The sequence below is a fragment of the Colossoma macropomum genome, unplaced genomic scaffold (assembly GCF_904425465.1).
Source record: "Colossoma macropomum unplaced genomic scaffold, Colossoma_macropomum, whole genome shotgun sequence".
NCBI lineage: Eukaryota > Metazoa > Chordata > Actinopteri > Characiformes > Serrasalmidae > Colossoma > Colossoma macropomum.
The window spans coordinates 20,508,868-20,535,031 of NW_023494800.1; the positions used below are offsets into that span (position 1 = coordinate 20,508,868).

Here is a 26,164-nt window from a genome sequence, read left to right on the forward strand (position 1 = left end):
GAACTAAGTCATTCAAAATGGTTTGAAGTGAAATGTTCTATGCTAGAGTCCAGATTGTTCACAGTGGTGAGGATAGAAACCAGACATCTGAAGTGTTTAATACTTCTAAAAAGCTACATCACAGAAAGTTATTACACAATGTATTTACTATATGTTGCCTGGCATCCAAGACATTATTTTACAATTGTTTTGAGTTAAAATTCGGCTTAAAACACATTTTCAAAAATCCATTTATGATGGAAAGGTACATGCAGGACATTATGAGCCAAAATAGTCGCCGGAGAAAACATATTTTCTCGGATTCACCACTGTTTTATTGTCATCAACATTACATACCAAACTCAGAAGACATGAGTAGGTTTATTGGTCATTTTGGATAATAAATAAAATTACTATATTTGCGGTGTAGACATCACAACCCCTTGTCCCTTTCACTACGAAGTATATCTGAGCTGGTAAGTGTCTCTACAATTCACCATTTCACAATAAAGCGTTCTGAATGACTTCATTTACATTTCAAGCATTGAATTATACAGAAATTTTGAAAAAGTTGTGGAATTCCCCTAATTTACTTAATTAGGGGATAAAACTAACACAGGTAAATGCAGAGTAACATCAGTAAAACGTAGGAAATGGACTATGAGAGATACGTAATCCAAGTTTAACAGATATTTGAGAAATTATGCCCAACATGGACAGTTGTTTCCTAAAAGGTTCAGACAAATATTTCAAGCTCTATCAAATTATTCATTGTGTAACATTTTCTGTGTATCCTGTGCTTTACTGCATCACTGTATACACTGTGATTGTAGAAAGCTGTGTGTGTTAGGAGCAAGCAGCTACATAAAATTGGCTATCTTATTGTTTTGTTGGGGGTGGGGGGAGGAAGAGGGACCCTACTGTCCTTTTCTCCAAATGAGCCAACTGTGTTTTCTCTGACCCCTGGCCGTGGGCTGGGCACAGCTGTTATTCATAAAGCCCAGCAGTAGGGCTCACCTCTGCACTGAAGCAGCAGAGGGCTTTGAATGGATGAGCTGCTCAGGGGTTGACAGTGTTGCACCACCCACAGGCAGACCTCAGGATGGACTTGCACTGCCACCCCCGCCCCCACAGACCCCCACTGTCCAACAAGCCTCACAAGGACCTCTTAATGAGTAGACATCCATCCATAGCCCAACGAAGCTGCTACCTTGCTCATTAGAGCACAGTGTGCTGGCCTTTGCTGAGTGCTTTGAGTTATTACACATCCTTGTTCGCAAGATCATCCCACTTGATTTTGCACAGTAATCCTTTTACCACAAATCCATTTCTCCTGAAGGCAGGGTTTTTTTAGAAGCTATGGTTCATCACACTTCAGTGCTATTAAGTTCCCCTGTGTCTCACTGTAACGTTAGACCAGCAGAAGAGTGATTCTCTGGAAAGTGCTAAACATGTGCTCTGACCTCTTCAAAAGAGACAGGTGGTGGTCAGCCTGGTGATGAAGTCCACCCAGCCAGGCTTATCCCTGATAGAGGATAACCTAGTGCTGCCCTGTTACAAAGGAAATATTCAGATTAGCATAAATGGTTAGCATTGATCTCAGTGGGCTGCTTGTACATATATTTGCATTGAACATATGCTTGTCAAGCCTGTGGAATTTTATAAATAAGTGCATAGATTCATTACTTTTGGGATCAAGATTAATTTATTTAATAAACAAATCAATTTATTTTAAATTAAATTACACTTTCTTCAAAATCAACAAATAGTCAATTAATATTTTAAGTAATATCAAATTATGGATTCCCAAGCTTAATTAGATTTGCCATGACAAATTACCATGCCTTTTTATGTATTTTATGTTCTTGAGAACCTTGAGGCTAGAACTTTAGCATAGCATGGAAAACAGTCGATAAGCTAGCATAGTTATAGCAGCCTTAACCAACAGTTAATTATGCTAAGTAAATACAAAATGCTGTTATTCCAGCTACACTGGAGCAGATTTATTACCTTTTCTTGGTATCAGATAAAAATGTTCAGTGATATAGACTTACAAACGTTAGCAATGTAGGCTAATAAAAACACTATGTTTAACTATTATGAGAAATGAAAACGCCTAGCAGATGCTTGTTATTAATATTGTTATTATCTTAGATAAAACTTACAGAGTACAGACCATCAAAGACAGTTTTAATCAATAAAAGCCCATTATCTGACATGGATGAGATTGAGGTTGTACCTGTTGTGAAAATGTTATGCAGAGAACTGATTTTTCTCTACTACATTCCCCACCTTCAGGAATCTCCATACGTTATGCTGAAGAAGAATCATGAGCAGTTTGTAGGGAACGATAAGTATGAGGGCTACTGTGTGGAGCTGGCTGCTGAGATAGCCAAGCACGTGGGCTACTCCTACAGACTGGAGCTCGTAGGAGATGGCAAGTACGGAACCCGAGACCCTGAGACCAAAATGTGGAACGGCATGGTTGGAGAACTGGTATATGGGGTAGGTGACAGTCTTAATATTTTTATTATATGTGGTTACAAAAAACGTAATTGTAGTGAAATTAATGTTGGAGTCTAACGGCAAACTTCAATGATTGTCTTGATTGACTGAAGTGTGCATGAAGTTATTGTAGGCACACTGTGACTTTATGTAAGTTGCTTGAAACTTACATGAAACTAAATTTCACTTGTGTTGCATAATGTAAAGCCTCCTGCAATTGACTAAGCAATTCACCTGCAACAGGTGCAACAGTCTGAAGTTTCCTTGAACAGTCAGTAAAAACACAAATAATGTACCATGTGATCATGTCCAATGACATTATTTCAGCTAGTTGATTTTAGTCGGCACATTGTGGACAAGAGGATAAAACAGAGGATGGTCTACTGGTAATCAGTTAGCTTACTTAGCTGGCTAAACATGACAGCTTGCTAGCCTGCTGTATTGTGATCTATGTAACCAGGTTATTAATTTTCTCCCTCCTTGACATAAAAATGATTCAAAGATACAGATGTGGGCTAAATACATCACTGATATTTTTATATAGCAAGGACAATATGCTATACGAAAAATAGTAGCTACTAATCTACCTAACTAGTGGAATAATGAAATGTGTTGGATGGATTTATTTTTGATAGTTTATTTTTAAATTGCATCAAGTTTCATGGAAATTTTGTTTCTTGCAACCTTGCAACTAGTTGCATAAGTGTTTCACCATAGAAAACCAGCCTTAGAATAAAATAAAAAAAATAACATTAGTATGACAGGTTGAGCACTGTATAAACTGGACAGAAAAAGTCTGCCATCTTTTCCAAAATCTTAAGTTAGTAGATGCAAACATGCTATGTGTTTTACACATATATTCACATTTCTGATGCATGGGGTAGGTAGAAGTCTACTTCTGATTAGCATTGGTATATGCTGTTAGAAATAAATATGTGTAGTATGTAATGACATTTTTGTAAATTAAGTTTGAGTCCTTTTTCTGATATAGGCAAACTTGAATGATTTTCTTGTTTTTATAGTACAGTAACTTGAGGCACCCTGTGACTCAGTTTGTTATGAAAAAAAAAGAAATTCTCAGAATAAAAGCAAACAATATAAGCTATACGAGCAGTTCAGTATTGTGCAAATTGGGCAACGGGCTGGACTTTTCCATGAATCCTTTTAGGTTAGTAGCCACACACGTGTTCTATACTTTTAATTCACATATACCCCTTTGCATCGCCTGGAGGGAGTATTTTCCTCATTCCCAGCACTTTGTTACATTGACACAAATCCCTTCTGAAAAGGATAACAATGTGCTGGCGAAGTGTGCCACAGAAAGGCTAGGAGCAGACTGCACTGTGTCCAAGCCTTAAAGCCAACAACTTGACAAAGGTTTGTGCCTCTCTAGGCACTCGTCCAGAGGCTTAACCCTGGACTGTCTCAGTGCATTTTAGTCACCAATAGGTTCTTCAACAATGGCACGCTATTGTTTTGTATAGCTGTTGGCTTGATTAATGATGGGCAGCTACTGGAATGAGAATGATTTGAGCCTTTAAAAAGGTGTTCCAGGCTGGCCTTCACAGATGTTCAGTTTCTAGTACAGTGTACAGCTGTCACTTGCAGAGCTGGAAGATTCTGTCTCTGTGGTATAATCCGTCTGTCATGGTTGTGATACCAGGACTGTATCCTGTTTAGGGATGGCATAATATGCATATGAACATCCATCTTTTTGTCTGATTTAAGAGCAAGACAATATGTATGATATGAGACACTATTTGCGAGACAATACGTGTGAAAAAATACATGCCATGAATAGAAAATGGGTATAAAATATTTGTGACATCAGAAATACTTGACATTGAAATGATGTCAAGAAATTTGATAAAACAGTCAAGAGATTCCCAAAAGTGTCTGTAGAAGTCAGAAAAACAACCAAGACATTTACGTGATATGTATTTAAATGCATTATTTAAAATAAAATGCTAATTAATGTAAAATATGCTTATCGTATTATAGTGCAATAAATACAAAATATATCGTATCATGAAAATTATTGTCACTACACCTCAAATTCCTGTCAGGTTCTGCCGTGCGAATTATAGTTTCCTTCAAATAAGTAGTCCTAATATTACTTAAAAGAATGCCATTATTATTCAGGCTGGGCAGCAGTGCCTGTCCACCCAGACTCTTAGGGAAAAGGCTACTGGTAACACTGACAGACACTGGAGTCATTCTTAATGTGAAGTGGCATGCAGTTGTTCAGATGGGGGATACAGTACTGAATTAGGCAGTGTCTGTATATAACAGTTTTCTCTCTCAAACTGACATTGTTTGATTCGGAATTCTGACATGCTGCAAGAAAGCAAGTGCTGAACCCTCACTGGTATGCGGTTAGCACTCTTGTGGTTAGCATGTCTTCTCAAGCACTGAGCAACCAGAATGGATTTTAGGTGTTCTGAGATCACAGTGATGTCTCTTCAGATGAACAAAGATATGCTTTCTCTAGAGATTAGAGTTTAACCCTTTAAACTGCAGGCTTATTATTAAATACTCAGTATCTGTTGTGAATTATTCAGTACTACGAACATCTGTCACTTACTGTAATTTATTGTGATGTAAGTTATGTAGTTATGAGAGTGAGGAGCTGTGTGTGGGGACCCACACACAGACATGGTAAAGATATACAGACAGTTAATGGAAACACCCGAATGAATAAGAGGAAAAACCCAACAAGTGCAAATGCTTCTTGACAGGTGCACTACATGATACAGTTAAACAATTAACATTCTACCATGCTGGTATAAAAATGCTGAGCAGGCCCAGCTGACCTTGATTTTGGATCAGGATGGCAGTAGGAAAAGATCTAAGAGACTTGCGCTCACTGGTGCAAAAACCATCAGCACTGGACTACAGAGATATGGGAATTATACAGTGAAATGAGTTATCCTTTGCCATGCACTCCACAAGTGGGTGAGTGCAAGTGTGGCGTACACCAAGAGAACGGTAGAGCCCTGAATGTTTGACCTCTACAACTGGGGGTTATGATGGCTGTGTTATGCTGTGGGGGGTGGAGCATTTTGATGGCATAGTTTGGGTCCACTTGTCCCCTTAGAGGGGTCACTGAGTGCATTTACATGCTCACCAGTAATATGATCATTATTGTATTTCGGCAGTTATTTGATAGTTCAAGTGGTCACGTAAACAGCATACTCTGACTTCTTAGATCGGATTAAGGCCATTATCAGAGTACTAGAAATTTGATAAAGAGACCTGGATTTTTTCTGCGTAATCAGGTTTTTCAGCACATGTATACTCTTACTCTGATTTCTTTCATTTTCCAAAAGAACAATAGTAGGAAAAGGGTTTTTCTACTGTAATGATGTCAAGCCTGTAACAAGAGAAAAACCCTTTTTGGACCTATGTAGAACCCTATTCAAAAATGTTCCATATAGAACCATCCACAGCACATTCTCCATCAGTCTGAAATTGAGAACCCTTTAATCATGCAAGGGGTTCTTTGAGTGTTCATAGTTCTTTACAGAACCATTTTCTTTACTAACGAACTCTTGAAGAACCATCATTTTTAAGAGTGAAAGTCCATATATGGTTGCTATCCAAAGAAAAACATGTATTTCCATTTTTGTCAATTTTTATTTTTCTATGTCGTTTGAATATGGCAGTCCTCCTTTACATTGTGTGAAAATTTCATGATGATTAGACCAATAGAAATGCCTCAAAATTAATTAGGATAAAATCCCTTTACATGAACTCACATTAAATGTTATGGGCATTTTTGCCCTCTTCTGTAACCATTTTGGAGATACTATTTTTTCTTTGGACAGCAATGATATGCTGATTTTCACATAGGCACTTAGCATGGGCGGAGCGTTTTCCTACGGTGTGAGTATAAAATTGTAGGCTTTGTCCATACATGATGGACTATTCAAACTTACAGTCCAAGTCAGAGCAAGATTTCTAAAATTTAGAGGACATTCAGCTACAGCGCAACCAGCGAAACAAAAGACTCTGAAAAGGCATAAAACTCCACACTTGAGCTTCTCAAATGCTGTAGCCTCGGATGTGATTCCTGCTGTCACGGTGCTACAGAGACTGATGTTGAAAGACACAGATGAGGAGCAAAACTACAGGTGTACTGAAGCACTTTTCTGATATGGAGCAAAAGCTGCCCTTTCCCACTGCAGTGCTACTCAAATTAAAATACATTGCACTCATTTACACTAACAGATTCTTAATTCTAAGTAGAGTACCCAGTATGGTATCACTCTGGCGAGTACTAAACATATATGTACTCATACTTGTACTCAGTCTAAAAAAATGGTATAGATTGATCCCTAATTAAAATATCTGAAAACAGCAACATTATTTAAATAATCAGTACTTTTACCGCAACTGGAATTGAATACAATTGTTTATCAGTGATTTTTAATTTTTTTTCCATAAAGTAAGTAAATTAAGCACACATAAAAAGAAAAATAAATAAATTGAATTTATGCAGTGATATTAAAAGCAATTAGTGCTAATAATAATAATAATAATATTTTTGTTGTCATTTATGGAAGCATGTCTTTAATTTTTATCCATGTCCTTGAAGGATATTTTGATTATTTGAAATAGTATTTGACAGAATATTCAAAAATGAATGCGTTGGATAGTTTCAGTTTGCGCTGCATCTGTTGTTGATCATTGTTTGTTTGTTGAGCAGAAAGCGGACGTGGCCGTGGCTCCTCTCACCATCACCCTGGTCCGAGAAGAGGTCATTGACTTCTCTAAGCCGTTCATGAGCCTGGGCATTTCTATTATGATCAAAAAGCCCACCAAGTCCAAGCCCGGGGTCTTCTCCTTCCTGGACCCACTGGCCTACGAGATCTGGATGTGTATAGTGTTTGCCTACATCGGCGTGAGTGTGGTTCTGTTTCTGGTCAGTCGCTTCAGTCCGTATGAATGGCACAGTGAGGACACAGAAGAGGGGGCGGAGCAGCAGAGCCAGAACCGAACGCCATCTCCAGAGCCCAGCCAGTCGCAGTCCCAGGGCCAGCACGGCCAGAGCCTGCAGGAGAAACAGGAGAAGCAGCCTGAACACACCAACGAGTTTGGCATCTTTAACAGCCTGTGGTTCTCCCTGGGGGCCTTCATGCAGCAAGGCTGCGATATCTCACCCAGGTGAGTAATGTTGTTTTGAATTTCCATCCACTTTATTGCAGACAGGAGGATGAGGATGATAGTTTAGAAGTCAATCAAGGCAATCAAATCACCAAAACTCTAAATATGAAGGAGCCAAAAAGGTGTCCACCATTTATTTTTATTTATGGGTTGAATTATACAGTTAACTCATAAAACCAAATAAATTCAAGGTAATAATTTCAAGGTCACCAAACTCAAACCCATAAAAAAAGGTGGAAAATATAAAGAAAACAAACTCAACAAAAAATAAATGACATAATAAGGAGGAGAAGGGAGGAAGCAGCTAGAGCAATTTAAGGAGAAAGTAAAGATAGATGTATGAATCATCAGCAGAGAGGATATGACAAAAACAGGGCATATAAAAGCAGAAGCGCCAGGGGAGAAATATCTGAGTAATGAGAGAGAGGCTTTGAGGATTTGGGGCTCTTTTGAAAACCTCCAGCTGCAAACAAAAACTCCTGCGCTAGATTAATAGATCAGCTCCAGACATCACAGAAACCCAAACAAGTCCGAGGATCAAGATTATCCTGTCTTGAGAATACTGACAAACTGTTGAGGGCTAAGAAGGCATTGCTTAAGATTTGGTAGACAAGAAAATGAATGTCGAATTACTGCTTTTGGAATATGTTGTAAGTAGGAAGAATTGAGGTTGGAGCAGAATGAAGTTCAGTTATATTAATACTTGGTGACAGATGATTTTCATACAAATTATATAGCTCCCCTGCACACACTAATTTCAATCATGGTGGAGAGATACATGAAGGGTGTTGTAAGACAAAATAGTATGCAAAGAAAGTGTGTTTGTTCAGGTTTATCATGATTTCACCATTATTAACATTCAGAGGACACATGTAGGGTCACTTATTGTTTGAGATAGTAAATAAAATAGCTATATTTGCATTGTAGACATTATGACACCTGGTTCCTATCACCACCACTGTAAAGAAATCTGAGTAGATAAGTTTCTCTACAATGCACAATTTACATTAAACCACTCTGACTATGACTATGTTTATATAGTCATTGTTTTATCTCAACCTTGAATTATGTAGAAATTTTGAAAAATTGGCAGAATTATGCTTTTTTTTAACGCAAAAATGAGTTTTAATTATACAGTCAGTGCTGTGCAGTATGTGCTGTGTTCCAGTGGCCTGATGTTAAAATAGTGATTAGTTTGTTTTTTCATCAATTGCCTGCAGTAAACAAAGCTTAAATATACTAGAAATTAAAAGAAGGCCCTTCTGTCCATCTTCACTGTGTTGTGTTTTGCCGTTTTTCTCCCCCTCAAAGCCTCATCAAGGTCTGTGGCTTCCAGAGGTGGCAGTTCCACTCTTGTTGTGTCCTATTTCCCAATAATAGCCCGAAACCTCCTGCAGCTACATATTCCCTGACCTTTCATTTGCCACTCTCCTGACCCGAAGCTGTCCCGTCCCTTCGGCTGAACTGACACTTGTCGTACCATTTTCTCTTAGCGTTAGTCATTATGGGCAGCGTTAGCGTGTTAGCGCGGACTAGGGCTGCTGCTGCTGCCATTCCTTGATTGTCTCCTCTCTCCCCTCATTATACTGAGATGGTCCTCCTGAGCCTCCGGAAGTGCTGTCTCCTCCACCGGCGTTTGACATTTAGGTAGGACGTGTATATCCTCTGCTTGAGGGTAGCAGCCAGCGCGCTCGAATTAGATTCTGCTCTCAGTGAGATGGCTGTGACAGATGTGCTGGTGTGTATCATGGGCGTGCGTGTGTGTTCTGCCACGGCACTGGGCCCTGCTGCCGTGTTCCTCACCGCGTGAGCTAAACAGCTGTGGAACAGGTTAGTGCCCATTTTCAATCAGCTAAATGAGGTTGAACTCGAAGGGATCCAGAAGGTCTTAATGAAATCTTCACAGAAGCCTTTGATCCACTCTTATCGGGCAGATAACGTAGAAGAACCCTGTTGCTCTGGCCTGGTCTGACCTGAGGGAGCCGAGTGCCGAGGCTGGTGTCACATTAGTCGAGGCTCAGGGATGAGAGAGAGACTGGAGAGATGGCTGACATGGCTCTGAATCATCTCCTCAGTAGCTCAGGGCTTTAGACGGAGATGGAGAAACTCATTCAGACATGGACTCTCTCATAGCCATGGCGTCAGAGATGATGATCTACAAAGCTTGTTTATCAATTGGTTACAAATTGTAACAGAGAGAGTGTTGTGCATATTATAGGGCCTAAAGTCTTTTGTGTGGTTGGTAGACAGTTATATAAGCAGCATGTTATCGCTTTTAAGGTTTACAATCCTATTTCAGACTACTAAGCTGTTTGCTACTCAATTCTAGGCTGACATTTAGAAGTTTATTACTGTTTAGAGTTATTACTGTTTTTTGACCATGTGCAAAAGCCAGAGACCACCCTTCTTTTATTTCATTTCCGGTCGAAACAGCCACAAAGGGAGAAAACATGTTCAGAACAGAACATTACACAAGCCTTAACAAATAAATATAATAGTACATTTTTCAGTATTCAGTGCGTCCACTGTCTGCCTTTATTACAGCTTCCATTCTTTTCAGGAGACATGCTTTCAGTTTTTCAAAGAAATGTATATTTTTCAACACCTCCAAAGTTCGGTCTTATAAGCTGGTTGTATTTTCTGCTTCTCACAATGCAAGTAATCCCAAACACACTGCACTCTGGGTTGGCCATTCCATTATTCTGAGAAGACGACTTCTTTGATTTGCAGAGTTTCTTCTTTGTTGTGTAATTTTCTCAATAACAGCTTCTTGACAGCTATACATCTTTTCTGACTCATAGGTGTTTCTGTCCATCCTTCCACTGTGAAAAGCACCTGTGGGTTTTTTTCAGATCTGAAGCAAGAGAGCTTAATCTCTCTCAAAGATGAAAGCTTTAAGCACTGTTTATCTGATGATGACAGTTTTGGTGGTCTGCCAGGTCTTGCATTGTTAAAATCCCATTTTCTTTTTTTTTTTTTAAATAATCTTTTTTTTTTAACTTTCTTATGCCTAATCTCCTCAGAAATAACCCCTGAAAATGGATTATTTAAACTTAATAGCTGTTTTGAAATTAAATAAATGAGGAGTGGTCTCTAACTTTTGCACATCACTGTACATAATTGCATAATTAATTATAGTTACATAATGAATTGCATTATCATTTAATTTTATATTAGTTTCTGTATCAAGAAATATGCAAAGGAAATATACTTCCATATACATTTGACATACATGTAAATATTAAAAATGGACACTATTACATATATTTCATATACAAATGTGCATATATTAGCATATGTTCAAATATTCAAGAATGGTACAGGGAAATATATTTAGCACCTACATTTTACATCATCATTTACATTGCACATTTTTTTAATATGAGCAAATATATGGACATACTTTTTTCTTCCATTTAGGAAAACATGAAAAAAATACAGAGACTGTTTTTTGTTTTGCAAAACAAGACTGTACAATACTGTACTGTTCTGCAACACACAACAATAACTTTAAAATTGTAATCATTATAAAGCATCTCCCATTTCAGTTACACAATGTATTATTGAATTGCAAGTCACACTTTTAATTAGATTTCTTTGCTTGTTTCTTTGAGCCACGAATGAGAAACAAAAAGAAGAGCCATTTCAAGGCACCATAGGGGACCTATGAGGGTGAAAGTGAGCAGGAGCTCAGATCAGTACATTGAAACTGCATGCAAATCTGCAATCTTCAAGTCTGCAAGCCAGCAGTAAACCAGCTATGTGTGAGGTGCAGTGAGTTCACAAATAGGCTGCTTGTAGTATTTATCCATGACAGACAAAGTGTTTGTCCTTGATAAATGTCAGAGCTGCCACTCAGAGCCTTGTAATTCATGTCGGAGCATTTATCACTGGGGCTTTATCATCTGAGAAACACACCCCTTTCTGTCCCTGCCTGCGTTACCTCAGTTAGCCTCTCCGATTCTCTGATTAGCTTCTTAATCTGATAAGGCACATGAATGGATTTCTTCTCCTAACACTGATAAATGTGTCGGGGGAAAAAAAGCGGGCTCTTTGCTCCCTTCTTTCTGAGAGAGAGTGCAAATGAAGATTTGCTGTAGCCACTGGGGTAATCAGAGCCATTCTGTCTCAGAGCTGCTGTAATGTGAGGTTGTGAGGAGGTGGCAGAGTTGATTAGCTAGCTTGTGCTAATGTTCTGGCAGAGGTCTGCTATTGCATAGCTTAGCAGACTGGCACAGTGCTGATAGCGTGACACTAGTGGTGTGATGGAGTGGTATTATATCTTTGCAGGATTGTTCCACATGCCTGTTCTCCTGTTGTCCACGCTAGAGGATTTTATATGGCTTTTATACTGCATGCTAACACTGTCACATGAACCGCCGTCTTTACTGTAGCGCCACAGAACACATTACGCGACAGCAGCAGGCTCTGCTGCACACAGATGTGGGAATAGGCTCTGTAAGGCTGGCACATAGCTTAGTGTGTATTTATTTCAGATATAGGTACTAGCACGCATCTCACATTGTCCCCCATTAGATTATGCAAATGGCCTAAGCCAATTGTTTATGGTTTCAGTAGCAAGCAAAATGGCTGACTCACATTTAAATGCCATAAAATTCCCTTACATTTCACATTGACACACACCGAACCAGTTTAACGTAGAAGGCCTCAATTTATGTGTTTTATTTTCTGTGCCTTAGAAAATTATTGATTTTGACTAAACTGGTTTTATGGTAATGTGTGCATTCATTGCATTATTCATGTGGATAGCGCTGACATTTTCTCTCAGCAAAAGCATTATGTGGGCATTATCGTAAACATACAGTGCAGAGCAATGTATGCAGCGAGTGCTACTATAAAGTTCACAATGCGTACATTGGCCTGAACATGACTTCCAGGTAAAGTGGCAAAAAATAGGGTGAGTAAATGCTAGAATACATAGAACTGGTCCTAAGGGATTGTGTGAGTGTTGTGTGTGCATATGTATATATGTGTGAGTTAAGCAGCCCTGAGGAAATGTTACATGTAGCGTGCCTGTAGTGCAGAATAGAATGATTTGAATGTATGAGAGTACATGAGAGGGTGTGTGTGTGTTGAGGGGTCAGTTAGACAGTCTGGCTTGCGGCCAGTGTAACCACACAGCCCCAGTGGCCTCGTTACCCCCTCTCTCCCACTTCCCAAAAGGCATGGACTGTCGTTTCAGCTTAGCCTCCTATACTCTTACACGTGTTCAAAAATACTCAGCCCCTGCTTACTTACCACCATACACACTTGCACATTATCATGGCTTACAGCACACACAGACACACATGCACAGACTGCAGCTTGGGGCTTTTCCCACTGTGGAGGTGACCCTGCCACGGCCAGTGTGGAGACATTCTCAGCGATGTTAAACATGGCCTTGTCACTCGTGCAGGCAGAAGTCATTAGCTTGTCACAGCACTTTTTGTCTTTGATTTCACAAGATCTGTAATGGTAGAGACAGTACAGAGAGTATGCAGTATAATCTAGCTGCAGCCCTGCAGACAGGCGATCTGAAGCCCCGGGCTGGGCAGAAAAAACTTTGGCAGATGTAAATCTGCTCCTTTAAAATGAAACAGTTAAGATTAGCATGTGTGTAAATATCTTCTTTAAAATAAGAAGGGTTAAGGTGAAGGTTAGGTAGGTGCTAGATTTCAGCCATGTCAAAAACAGGCGTCTCCAAGCTGGGGACAGAGAGGGGGTGTTCAGCAAGCATTCAATATGTCTTTATCACGTCTCCCATTTTGCATTTTCTGGCCTGCTTTTCTGTATTTTAAAACAGGTCAGTAATTGTCTTTGGTGTATTTAATTCGTTTTTTACATTTTTCTTCATATTTTCTGTAATGGACATTATAGGTTAAATCCTTTAAGTTCTGTGCAAAAAAACCTAGCCTCCTGTTTGTTCCAGCATTATTGAACACATGAGAAAACAACCTAATGTTTATTGCTATTTAGAACAGTATATGAGGTTTGAAGTGCAGCTAGAATAATTAACGAATTCAATTTGAATGAGTTTTCATCCAAAACAGAACACCTGGCAACCCTAGAGTTAGAGTTAGCTATTTCCACAATCACGTTAGCTACTATACAGAACCCAGCGGTGATGGCAGCATCTCCACAGACCTCTCTTCAGACCTGTTGCAGATGTAAGCTCTTGTCATGTGTGTAGTTAAACTCAGTGTTTATAGTGGACTTACAGCAAACCCGTATGATGAAATATCCGAAATTGTTTTCTACCATCGCAAATTCTATGTAGTGATCCAGATTTTTAGATGTAGGGTATGGTGATTAGGGGACCATTTCGGACACTGCATCAGTGTAGGACGGAAGGGGCAGATTTATGGTGAAGATATTTTGGTTGTGGCTCTGTCTCTGTGGAGTCAGACGTGTGTGTGTGTGTGTGTGCGCGTGTCTTGTTAAAACAGCTTTTGGGCTCATAATATATGAGCGACCCATATTTGTAGGTTTTAGATATCCTATTAATTAATTGCGATGATTCATTAGAGGATTTACGCACAGCAATATGCTGCTAGTTTAAGTGAGCTGTGTGTGCACTGAAAAATGTTTTAACATACATGTCATCTTTATTAGCAACAACCAGCATGCTTAATTGCTTTCATGTAATGTTTTTTCCGAACTCCTTTCCTTAATATTGTTATTTTATCAACTTTAGCCAGGGTTTGTGTGTGTGTGTGTGTGTGTGTGTATATGTATATATATATATATATATATATATATATATTATTTATTTATTTTTTTAAATTTTATTATTATTATTATTTTTTTACTATTACAGGTGTCTCCCTACTGTAAATTTATAAATACACTGTATGGCCAAAGGTATGTGGAAAGCTGACCATCACACGTAAATTAACTTGTTGGATATTCCATCCAGAATCATGGGCATAAATATGGAGTTGCCTCCCTTTGCAGCTATAACAGCCTCCATTTTTTGGGAAGGCTTTCCACAAGATTTTCGAGTTTGTCTTTAGGAATTTTGTGGCAATTCAGTCAAAAGAGCATTTGTGAGGTCAGACACTGATGTTGGACAAGATGGCCTGGCTCACCATCAACATCACTGGCCCCACTCTGAGTTTGCACAGTCTATTGCTTCATGGCTGGCTGTTGTTGTTGACACTTTCACTTAGCACTTACTGTTGACCAGGGCAGATTTAGCACAGCAAACATTTCACTGCCACTGTGGTAAAGGTGGCATCCAGTGACAGAGCCACATTTAAAGTCATTGAGCTCTTTAGTACTACGCATTCTACTGCAAATGTATGTCTGTGGAAGTTACGTGGCTAAGTGCTTGATTTTATACACTTGGAAATAGGCGTGGCTGAAACACCTGAACTCAATAATCAGGAGAGGTGTCCACTTTTGGCCATAAAGTGTATAATGATGCGTCAGTCTGAAGGTGACAATTAAACTGCATTTACTTTTGGAATTTTAGAGTCAATTATAATAATATTCAACAAAGTATGTGCTCAATTTTTGGAATTTAAAAACTGAGATGTTGGTTTGGTTTGTCTTCACTGAAATAAGGCGCTTCTGCTGAGAATGTTCAGCCAATTTTGTGTGATCAGAGTATTTTTAGAAATAATTCTTAACAATACCAAAATATTTTAATCAAATTGTAGTGAATTGCTGCATTTGAATGTTGCATCGAATGTTTTTTTTTAAAGTATCATTGTGTGCAGAAATTTGCACCACTACTAAATGATTTATCAATCCTACGAGGTTTGCTGGAAGTCAGCTGCAACCTAGCTCAGGATAAAAAAAGAACAGCGTGGCTGTACTGTAATGGTTTTGTTGGCATTTGCAGAAGCCTGATGTTCGAGAACGTGGACCTCTTTATTCTCGTCAGCAGCAGGCTGCTGAGTGACTGACAGATTGGCTGGACGGAGAAACAAGTGGATTTCAAATCACTCTTGCAGCAGCCGAGCTGAAAAAAGAATGAGAGGGAGACAGAGACAGGGACTGAAGGTCTGAAGAGAGTAAGAGAGTGAAGGAGGGACGTGAGGAGCGGATAGAAGCTGTTGGCTGTCAGCGGCGGAAAAAGGAAAAGAAGCTGCTATGGCTCATTGTCTTTCTGCTCCTTTTGGCTGCTGTTATCTGCTCTGCTCTGGCATGCTCTCTCACTCTCTCTGCTTTCTGTCTCTCTCTCTCACTCTCTCTGCTTTCTCTCACTCTCTCTCTCACTCTCTCTCTCCCTCTCTTTTCTCCATCTCTTTCTCCTCTCTCCCTCTGTCTTTCTTTCTCTGTCTCTCCTCCTCACTGCATTGTAGAGGAGAGGTTCAGGTCCTGAAGGGTTTGGGGGGGTGTTAAAGGGGCATTTTTCCAGAGAAATGACTGGACTGCCATAAGGCTAGATTTGGAAACATGTCTGTGGGTGAGGATGTTCTCTTTGGCAAATTTCAGCTGTTTTTTTGTCCGGGCAAATCCTAAATGGTTCCTGGCTTATCTCCGCTACTTAGTGCAAAACAACATACTCATCTATTTTTACCCTGCTGTTTCGTCTTGTCTTTTTTCTCCCTTCCATCTCTCTCTCTCTTTCTCTGGTTAAAAGATGTGAGTCACCTTTGAAACAGCCAGAAACAGGCCTCTTGTGTTTTGACACAATTTGCTATAGTGCCCCTGAAACATTTCATCATCTGCTATTCGACTTTCTCAGGTACTTTATGATTAACACCATTAGATGAAGTGTAAGTGCAGTGTGAAGTCTAATGTATATAGTAACGAACAACTCCTGTAAGGAGATGTCTCTGATATAGCCAGAGGATAATATATACCCCCCTCCCTTTTTGCATACACATAGCTGAAGCACTAGTGAAGATTTACTGTTGTAGCAGTATTCTCTATGCACTCATATCCTGTTTAATAAGCACGCATGTTCTCTTATGGTGCTGTTTTTTGCCTGTATTGCCTGTACTGATGATACATTTTACAGGAAATACATGGTAGGAGTGACTCAAATATTTATAAGCTTGAATGATAAAAAACATTAGATTTTTCTGTGGGTTAGCAAAATCTTGGCTAAGCATTTTTCAGATCAGATTTGGAGGGAGCCATGTGAAAAAGAAGGTTTTCAGAAGGTTTTCACAGATGTGTAAGCAAGACACTTTTTGTATCATCTTGCAGTGTGGTGAGAAGCTTGGAGCCAGAATACCTCAGACCTTAATTGGGGAATTCCACCAATTTGTCTAAATTTCTAAATAACTAAACCATTAAGATGTTAACAAAGTGATTCAGAATGAAATGGTGAAATGGTTGAAATGGTGCGTAGTAGAGAAACTTACCAAACTTTCCAGGGTTTTAGACCAAAACCTCATCCAAAGTATCATAAAACAATGTCTTAAACATTATACAGTGTATTTGTTACCACTTCTTGTCGTAACTTTCTATGAGGTGGCTTTAATAGGCATTAACAACTTAGGACAACTTATCACCACTGCTGTGAATAATTCTGACTCAGTTTCTCTAGAATGGAGCATTTCCCCTCAAACCACTCTGAATGGCTGCGTTTGCATCTTAATAATTTCATTATGCAGAAATTGAGAAACATTGGTGGAGTTCCCTTTTACATTAAAGAAATATAGCATAAATCAGCTGTTCCTTTCATCCTTTTCAGGATCACTGTCAATTAACACAGAGCTTTGATCCCACACTGCTCTGAATGTTTTATTATGCTGAGGGAAAAATACTTAATTCTGCCTTTTAATTCAGTCTTCGAGGTTAAGTTACATAATCTCTAAATGCTGTCATTTTGTCTGTTTTGAAATAAAAAAAAGCTCCAACAAAGGCAAAATTTTGAAGATGTTTTTCATACAGTACCATTTTGAGCAAGCAAATAAATTCATAGAAAACACTTAAGGCTTTAGACACCTCTTACTTTTACCTGATTCAGCAAATGTTGAAAACATCTAAATTAAGCTTTTAATGATTCAGTTCTGGTCTGAATGTGTGAACACACTTTTTCGAAAACTGTGACACTGCATCCAACAACGACAGAGGCTGAGACAGCACTGCAGATGTGCAGCTCTGGCAGTCTTATCGCTGCTTCTGTTTGATGCTTTTGATGCATTATTTTAACTTCATCCAGTGTAGGCCTCTTGGCATCACAGTGGCTAGAGCATGTGGTTTAATGTCTTTTTATGGTAGCCATAAAATGTAATTTCTGAAGACATCCCTCAATAGACTTTTTTTCTTCAATAATGTTGGCAGAATATATTTCAATAAAAATATGTATGATTTACAAAACCGAAGTAAACAGGATTTGTATTCATATATGAATAAGCAAGTCAACATTTCTTAAAGAGTTTTCTTTTTTTTCATTATGACATGATTTTTAACATGAAGAAAGCTGCAGTTGTGCTCTCCAGTCTCGGCATGGCTGTTTTTGCAAAGAAGTGTGAGTGATTTTCACTGCAGGGGGTTCTCACCCCTCTCCTCTCGCCACTCATTGCTCAATAGCAGCTTAACACACAATGCAATGTATTAACCTCTTTACGCAGAGGGTAAAAACACAGAGAGCCAACAGCTTCCTAGTTAATCTGATAACAGAGTTACTAGGATTAATACTAAATTTGATTATATTAATTAAAATTGTCCATGTCCATTTTCATTTTGCTGGCAGCTTGGCCACTAGGGGGCCTGTGGAAAGAGGCTACTAAGACAAAGATTTCGTTTTAATGTGTAGACGCCAGTGTCTACAGCTCTAAGGGTCTGTGTGAAGAGGCTACAGAAAATGTATAATATGTGTTTTAAGCTATATAAGCCCTTAAATATCTCTAGGAGAAGGGAGCAGTTCTTTTTCTAATTGTTGTGTTTGTTGTTCTTATTTCATTAGGCTATTAGAATTTGGGACTAAGAACAATTAGAATAAAAAAAAAACATATGAAAAGCCTTAGCTCTTTTGACCTTTAGCATCATCTCTCTTCTTTAGGCAACTGTGTGAAAAGGTGTCCCACTGATAAGGTGTCTCAGAGCCCAGTGACCTTGGAGAATGTTCCTTTTCAACAGATGCCATTTAGTTGTGGCCATGAGAGCAGGCTAACTGCAGCTACAGTGAATATATATGAGAGTTTATTCTCTTCTAGTGGCCCAGGGTGATAAAGTGGAGCAAAGGGCTTCCATGAGTGGGCTGTGATTGTGGGTTTGGAGATTTGTGGACTTAAGCTAAGTTATCTGTCCAGTAGTGAATGATGAGAGGAGGCAGCAGATGAGTAAAACTGAGGGAAAGCTATGGGGCAGATCATGGTCTAAATTAGGTCTCTCAAATTCAGCTTACCTGGGAGCCACTAGCCAGGTGGTCTTTTCCAAGGGAGGCTTATTGAAAAATTACTGGTGAAAAAGGTGTTTTTTTCAGCTATGAATTTGAACTACATATAGTACACAGTCATTTAAGGACATCTTGAGCAATGTTTATTAGCGATTTTTCTGTCACCTCAAACCAGTCATTAACAGCTCTGATGAATATAGCTGAGCAGAGCATTTTCATTAACGTCTGTGCTTTCCTCAAATGCCAGAGAACAGATACTGATTTCTCTCATTTTAATGCACAGCTTATTATAAATGTCAAATTACTGATCACAGTAAACTCACTAATAGCCAGCCTACACTGTTGGCTCACAATCTTGATCTTTGCTGCCTCATGGACAGACATCTTTGAACCTGCAGTGTCAGATGCAGAATCAGCAAAAATGCCTGACCTGCTGCCCCTCGCCACAACATCTCAAGTTTTGACCACTTAAAATACCGAGCCTGTGGCCCAAGTAACCATTTACCTTGGAGATCTTTTCTTTCATCTAATTGCACCAAACCAGATTTTGGTTGGTTCGGAATTCATTAACAGTAACCGCTCCAATATCTAATGCAATGGCAATGTGATTAGTAATGTAGCATATTTTAATTAACATTTCCTTTTTCAAAGCAGCATCTTACAGATTTTTTGGTACTGAAGCTTGCTCCTTAAGTGTAAATACAGTGTATATATTAAACGTTTCTATAATTTTATAATAGCACATTTTTATCCGTCTATCCTGGTTAGAAGCCTTGCCCTGCTATATTTGTAACAGCGGTGCTCATTTCTTGTTGCTGTTCTGCAACTCTTTTCTGCAAAAAAACTGAAATTGATTTGCTGGTCAGATTTATAAGGATATATTGTAAACATGAAATTGCAAATTGTATATGCTCTTGAGTGAGATATGGACCACAGGCAAGTAGCTTGAGACCTCTGGTTTAAATTAATGTTTGTGTTCAGCTGTTTTATGGGCAATTTTCTTCTGCTGCCTTTGCTAATCCTTTTTTCCATTTTGTGGGCTGCTGTCAGCATGGATGCCTGACATTGGGCTACAGTTCTATAATAAACAACTACCTCCTTTTAACAGCTATCACACTAAATCAAAACAGCAATGTGTTAATAGAAAATACAGGATTAAAAGCAATTACTAAAAGGAAAGCCAGCTTTTGTGCAGAGGTGAGAAGAAATATTTCTGAAGGGAGCGACTGATGATGAATGTTGCGAAATCTAGCCACCTGTCAAGTTGTGTTAATTGCCAGGTCTAACATGTCAAACCTTATGCGTTTGCTCAAAGCAGTTAAAATGCGCCACATAAGGCTTTACCCCTTGCTTATCAGGATTTAGCAATACAAATACTACTTTGAAGCATCTGTTCCTGCCCATTTTGTCAGTAAGTAGTCAAAAAAGAACACACATGTCACTGCAGTAAACTGTCTTACTACTTATTAGCAAAGGCCTAATTTGTGTATCTGTTCATCTTGATCTTGTTTTAGCATTAACATTAGCTAACTGTCTCCGTGCTTTAGATCACTCTCTGGCCGTATTGTTGGTGGTGTCTGGTGGTTCTTCACCCTCATCATCATCTCCTCCTACACGGCCAACTTAGCTGCCTTCCTCACTGTGGAGAGAATGGTGTCTCCTATAGAGAGTGCTGAAGACCTGGCCAAGCAGACTGAGATCGCCTATGGGACTTTGGATGGAGGATCCACCAAAGACTTCTTCAGGGTGAGAAATGAATTCACTCATATTCCAATAAAAAAGGAATAATTCAGCTGAAAGGCAAGTTTACATTGTTTCTCTTTATACCCAGTGTAGTCAGTTAGCCAAGTGTCACAGTTTCCTATTCCTGGCTCCACTCTCTTCAGGCTCTTCTCGTGCCTCCTTCCTTGTCCTGCCTTAGTGTTTTCACATGTGTTTAATTAGTGACCACTCCCTCCCAGGTGTTTCTAGTCTTGTCTGCCGTATAAAGCCAGGCGTGCCAGAAATTTTGCTTGTCTCACAGTATGAGCAGCCTTATGAACCGATTTCTCAAAATCGTACCCAAAACCACACACTGTCACAACCACCGCTCCTGCACGGAGGCAAAAAAGTCCACATTTGTGGCACCAGCATCCGTATAAGACGACTTTGCTTCGTTTGACTGAGTTAGAATGCGAGTTTGTCTTCGTAGAGCTGTCTGTAGTGTTCTTCAGCTTCAGTGCACAGTGTGGCACAAGTTAGCAAAACTGTTGTAGCGGTTTGTCAATGGCTGAATCTGGCTTCTACACCAAAATAGTGACTGTTTGTCCAGTATGGAACTGTGCATACATAGCTGAATCTCAGAAGGCAATTTATTAGACATGTGATGCACTTTATGGGTGCAGGAGCAACTATTTTTAGTGGTGCACTATGTAGGGAGCAGGCAGCTATTTGAGATACAGACAGTGTTGTGATTAGGACATCGGAGACGCAGCTTGTTGTTTTGAATGAAGACAGAGCTGTCTGTCGGGGCTGCGTTTCATGTGCACTGTGAGCACCCATGTCGTGTCATGTCAGTCGGACTGAGTGTTTTCGTACAGTATGAGCACATAAATCCCAGGCTTTGGCCGTATACAGTGAGTGCTTCAAATGTACAGTGTGAGCTGTCACCAAAGAACAAGATTTCTAAAATCGCACAGTGTATGCCTGGCTTAAGTAGTCCTCATAGTTCTCTGCTGCTTTGTCTGGCCTCACATTGATTTGATTGATTGAAATGTCTTGAACGCTTTCTGTGTTTTAGTTTTGTAATCACTTTTTTGTTTTTAACTTGCCCATACATTCCCAGAGAAAGATCTTATTGCTCAGATGTTGCCCTTTTATGGCTCAGAAGGCTTAATGTAGATTCTCCTAAAATGTCTTAGTAATAGCATTAGACAAAAAAGGAGATCTGAGATAAAATGGTGCACATAAAAATGATAATAGTTACTCTCAGCATCAAAACTGAGAAGGCTCTTAGTCTTGGATGTGAGATGGATGTGTTCCGGTCTTTAGTTCATTTACAGATAAACATGAGCACTATGTTGGCAAGTCTGAGCACAATACATGACTTTATTGAGATCTCTACTAAAATTTAAGAGGAGACAAATGAGATTACATGGCTCTTTTGCTCGGGAGAAATAACTGAGTAGCAGGAGACTTAAAGTCTCCCTTGTTTTCCATCTAGTCTCATTGTTTTCTAGGAGAAATTACAAAGGTATTAAGGAGATCTTTTTTTATTTTTCTTTCCTATGGGGCCTGCCTCAGCGCCTCCTTTCTGGACACCAACACAAGTTTAATGGCTGAAGTTTGCTTTACTAGTTTTATCAGCACTGGGGCTACAAAGCTAATGTAGCTGACAAGCAATGGAAGCTAATAGCCCATCACATAGCATTGTGGAAAATATATGCCTAAATCATCACAGACTTACCAACAAATCATATTTAGTGATAAAAATATGTTGCATAGTTAAAAACATTGTTACCAGTATTTACAGTAGAAACTCGAAGCCTGACATTTGTCCATAATTTTCCATTTTGTCCCTCAGTTGGTGGGGTGTAAGCTAGTATTATTTTATAGCTATATTAGCTTCCAGTGCAAAACTGAAGAAGCAAACACCAGGCACCAAACTTGTCTTAGCCAATCAGCTATATATGGGTAATTAGGAGATTATGAGAATTTAAAGCTATATTTAATCATCTGTACCTGTAGGATCAAGCTTTCACATGATGTTCTCACTGATGTCCTGCCATTGTCTTATTACTCTTTAATCTGAAAGAGCTGGTTGTGTCATTTCCACCCTCAGAGATCAAAGATAGCTGTGTTTGAGAAGATGTGGTCCTACATGAAGTCTGCAGATCCCTCAGTGTTTGTGAAGACCACTGATGAGGGTGTTGCAAGAGTGAGGAAGTCCAAAGGAAAGTACGCCTATCTGCTGGAGTCCACCATGAACGAGTATATAGAACAACGCAAACCCTGCGACACCATGAAGGTTGGGGGAAACCTAGACTCCAAGGGCTATGGAGTTGCCACTCCCAAAGGATCTGCCTTAAGGTAAATTCGACGTACTTGCTAGTCAAAATCTAAGAGCTCTTCTTTGAAAGTGTCCTTCAAAATGTGATCTTGACGGGTGGAGAGATTACACTGGAAAGAGATATATGTGGTTAGTTCATGATGAAACAGTGAGTTGTTTATATTTGCATTCAAGTAATTCTAGTTATTTATCCCCCAAAAAAATGATTAAACATGAAATTTTAAATTTAATATTGATTTGTCTGCGTATCAAGATAAACAGGCAGAGTGAAGAAAGTAATGCATAAAATATGTTACGTCAACACAATTTTGTCTTTCAGATTACTTACTTTTGGCTTTTTTAGTAATTATGTTTGTGTAATGTTTTATTAATGGGCAAAGAACATACATTTTTGGATCAAGTAAATTCAGTGCATCATTTTTTCAGTGTTTAATGTATGGTTATAATTAAGCATCTGTTAATATGATAGTTTCAACTGACATTTCCTGAGTAAACTCTCTTTGCAGGTGATACTTTGGATTATTTGTGACTGTCCTCATCTATGTCCTGTGAATGAGTGCTATTCATGACACACAATGGAATTTATCCCATCATGTTTTCGTTGTCAAAACTATTAATTTAGAAATTATTAATGTTTTGTGTGTTTTATGTGTAAATGTCACACTGTTTCCACTTTTGTTTATCAAGTCTCTCTAAATTCATTCCATGGTGCAGTCTCATCCCATTCTATCACTGTTCCATCCATGTACTAAACTGTCATTTTTGTTTTCAACATAACCTCACAAATATCATGCAGAATGAAGCTAAATTAATCCCGCTGCTAACAAATTAACATTAGCATGGATTTCTGTGTATCTTTAAAGAGGCAGGGGGCCCAACACAGATAAACAAACTTTGGGACATGCTGAGGTATTAAATTGCAGAATACTTTTCTAGCTGAAATTGCTTGTGGCCTCAGCAAACAACAGTGTATACTTTCAGAATAGCAGTAAATATTCGTCATGCTGTGGAAAGGAGAAATGTTCGACATTTGGAGCAGGGCTTTATGTGTTAATCATTATGGTCATTCATGTCTTTTCACCATGTCTTATTACTGATATGTTGCTTTCAATCACACTGTTTTTCTCCTTTCCTCTCTGCTTGTTAAGGCCAGAGCACACTGACTCAGTGTTCTCCAACAAACACCAACAAACCCAGATGTTAGGTTGGTGTACCATGCCTGTGTTTGATGGATCTATCCATGCTCCACCCACAAATTTGTTAGTTACTGTTGGACAAGCTTTACAGAATGTTAACAAAAATCCCATTAAGCTAAGTGAGAAATTGTACTGCGCAACTTAACATATTTTTTTATCAAAATATGGAAATTTAGGGTGAGAGATTAATTTAAAATATATTTGTTTTGTATGTGTGTGAAAGTAAATGCTCTTAGGGTAGATTGGATGTAGTTTTTTGAAATCTTATCACACTAGTATTAGCATGGTAGCCAATTTGCTGTCCAAAATGCTTTGTTAGCATTTAAATAATACATAGCATTTTAAACTGTGAAGTTCGACCTAAACCTCATTGAGTTAAATGAGATTTTTTCTGGGTTTAATTTAATGCTGTAATAGGACAATGCTGAGTGCCACATTGTGGCAGAGAAATTGAGCAATGCTGGGAGTCACCAAGCACCTAAAGCATATTGCCCAAAAATTCAAAGCCATTGTTTATAATGAAGGTGTACACAACGCTGCCGACATTCAACGTTGACGCATGCCAGCGGTGTGTGCGCCTTCATTAATATGAACATTTGGATGCCGTGTCTGGTGTGTGGAGGTCTTAACTATTACCCATGTCTATTGTGTTGGTGGACAGAGTATGGATAGATCAACTGTTGGTAGATTCTGGAATGTACTCCCTCATTCACTGCTTTATTTGGCCTGTCAGTTCTTATTATGGAACAGTGTAAAGCTGACTGCCTACATCAAATTGTTGGTGTTTGTTGGGGAATACAGGGTCAGTGTGCCATGGCCTTTACCCTTCCTGACAAAGCAACGTATTTCAGAGATTAATGATTATGAATGAAGGCCGGTTTTCTGTTAGTCACCCATGAGCTGACCTCTTTCTGACCCCCTGTCTGGGGCAGGGCTCAGAAAGAGTTCGGAGGTTTTACTGAGAAAGACACTGTTGGCCAGGAGCAGAGCAGACCCATGGTCTGTTTGCTTTCCTTCCCAGCGACACACGCTCTCCGCCACGCAGTGGGAGGGTTTCCCCGTAACGGCACGGAGGCAGGAGCAGATGAAGACTGGGTAAGGGAGGAGCTGGCACATTAAGAATGCTCTGGCACAAGCTGCAAAGAATGAGGGATTTTCTAAAGAATTTATTACTCTTTTCTCTTTTGGCTTGTTACAAGAGAGCAACTTAAAGGCATTGCGATAGATTATCCAAAGCTAATCTGAGGCATACCGCCTTAATCTGGGAGTCCGTTTCCACAGGCCAAAAGGCCATCCCATGATAAAGAGCTTATACCCAGAGCATTGCTAATACCTCCTCTTCCCTTCCCAACAGTCCATGTCTTGCTTGGTAAAATCTGTCACACTTTGGTCACACTTGCATTTTTTATGACATCACAGCACAAGACAACTAAAAAAGTCTTGTAGAGACAGCAGGCACAGTCAGATCAGTTTTAGTTGTAGTTTTATTTATTTATGTATTTGTTTCTTTTTGGCTTGCTTTACTTTGTCTCTTTTTTTAAGACTTGATTCACTTTTTTAATTTCCGACAACCTCTGCCTCGCCGTCCCATTCTCACCACTGACGCTGACCCCAATTATCTTATTATCATTTCAAGAAACCCAGTAAACCTGGCAGTGTTAAAACTGAACGAGCAGGGCCTGTTGGACAAATTGAAAAACAAATGGTGGTACGACAAGGGCGAGTGCGGCAGCGGGGGAGGTGATTCCAAGGTCAGCCCCAGTATGAGCTATCCAGCGGGTAACCACCACGGTGGGGGGTAACCGGCAACAACTGACGCCAAACACTCTGGCACTTCATCTATACTACCATTATTACCATATGTAGTACCCTGTACTATGGGGCTATAACAAGAAGTATTGGCTGTAAAAAACTGCTTATACAAAATTAATAATATATGATTGAGAACATATCAAGATATAAGTGCAT

At 39.2% G+C, this 26,164-nt stretch overlaps 1 protein-coding gene across 2 annotated transcripts in view; it reads left to right on the top strand.

Moving 5' to 3' along the window:
- The window catches only part of gria1b (glutamate receptor, ionotropic, AMPA 1b), an 87,100-nt gene that overhangs the window by 49,491 nt on the left and 11,445 nt on the right, over positions 1-26,164 (top strand). The window contains exons 10-14 of one of the 2 annotated variants that reach the window (XM_036587952.1): positions 2,278-2,484; positions 7,193-7,650; positions 20,500-20,698; positions 22,773-23,020; positions 25,833-25,947. In XM_036587952.1, coding sequence (XP_036443845.1) covers positions 2,278-2,484; positions 7,193-7,650; positions 20,500-20,698; positions 22,773-23,020; positions 25,833-25,947 — 1,227 coding nt within the window. The remainder of the gene's footprint in view (positions 1-2,277; positions 2,485-7,192; positions 7,651-20,499; positions 20,699-22,772; positions 23,021-25,832; positions 25,948-26,164) is intronic. The other variant, XM_036587953.1, reaches the window with a different exon arrangement.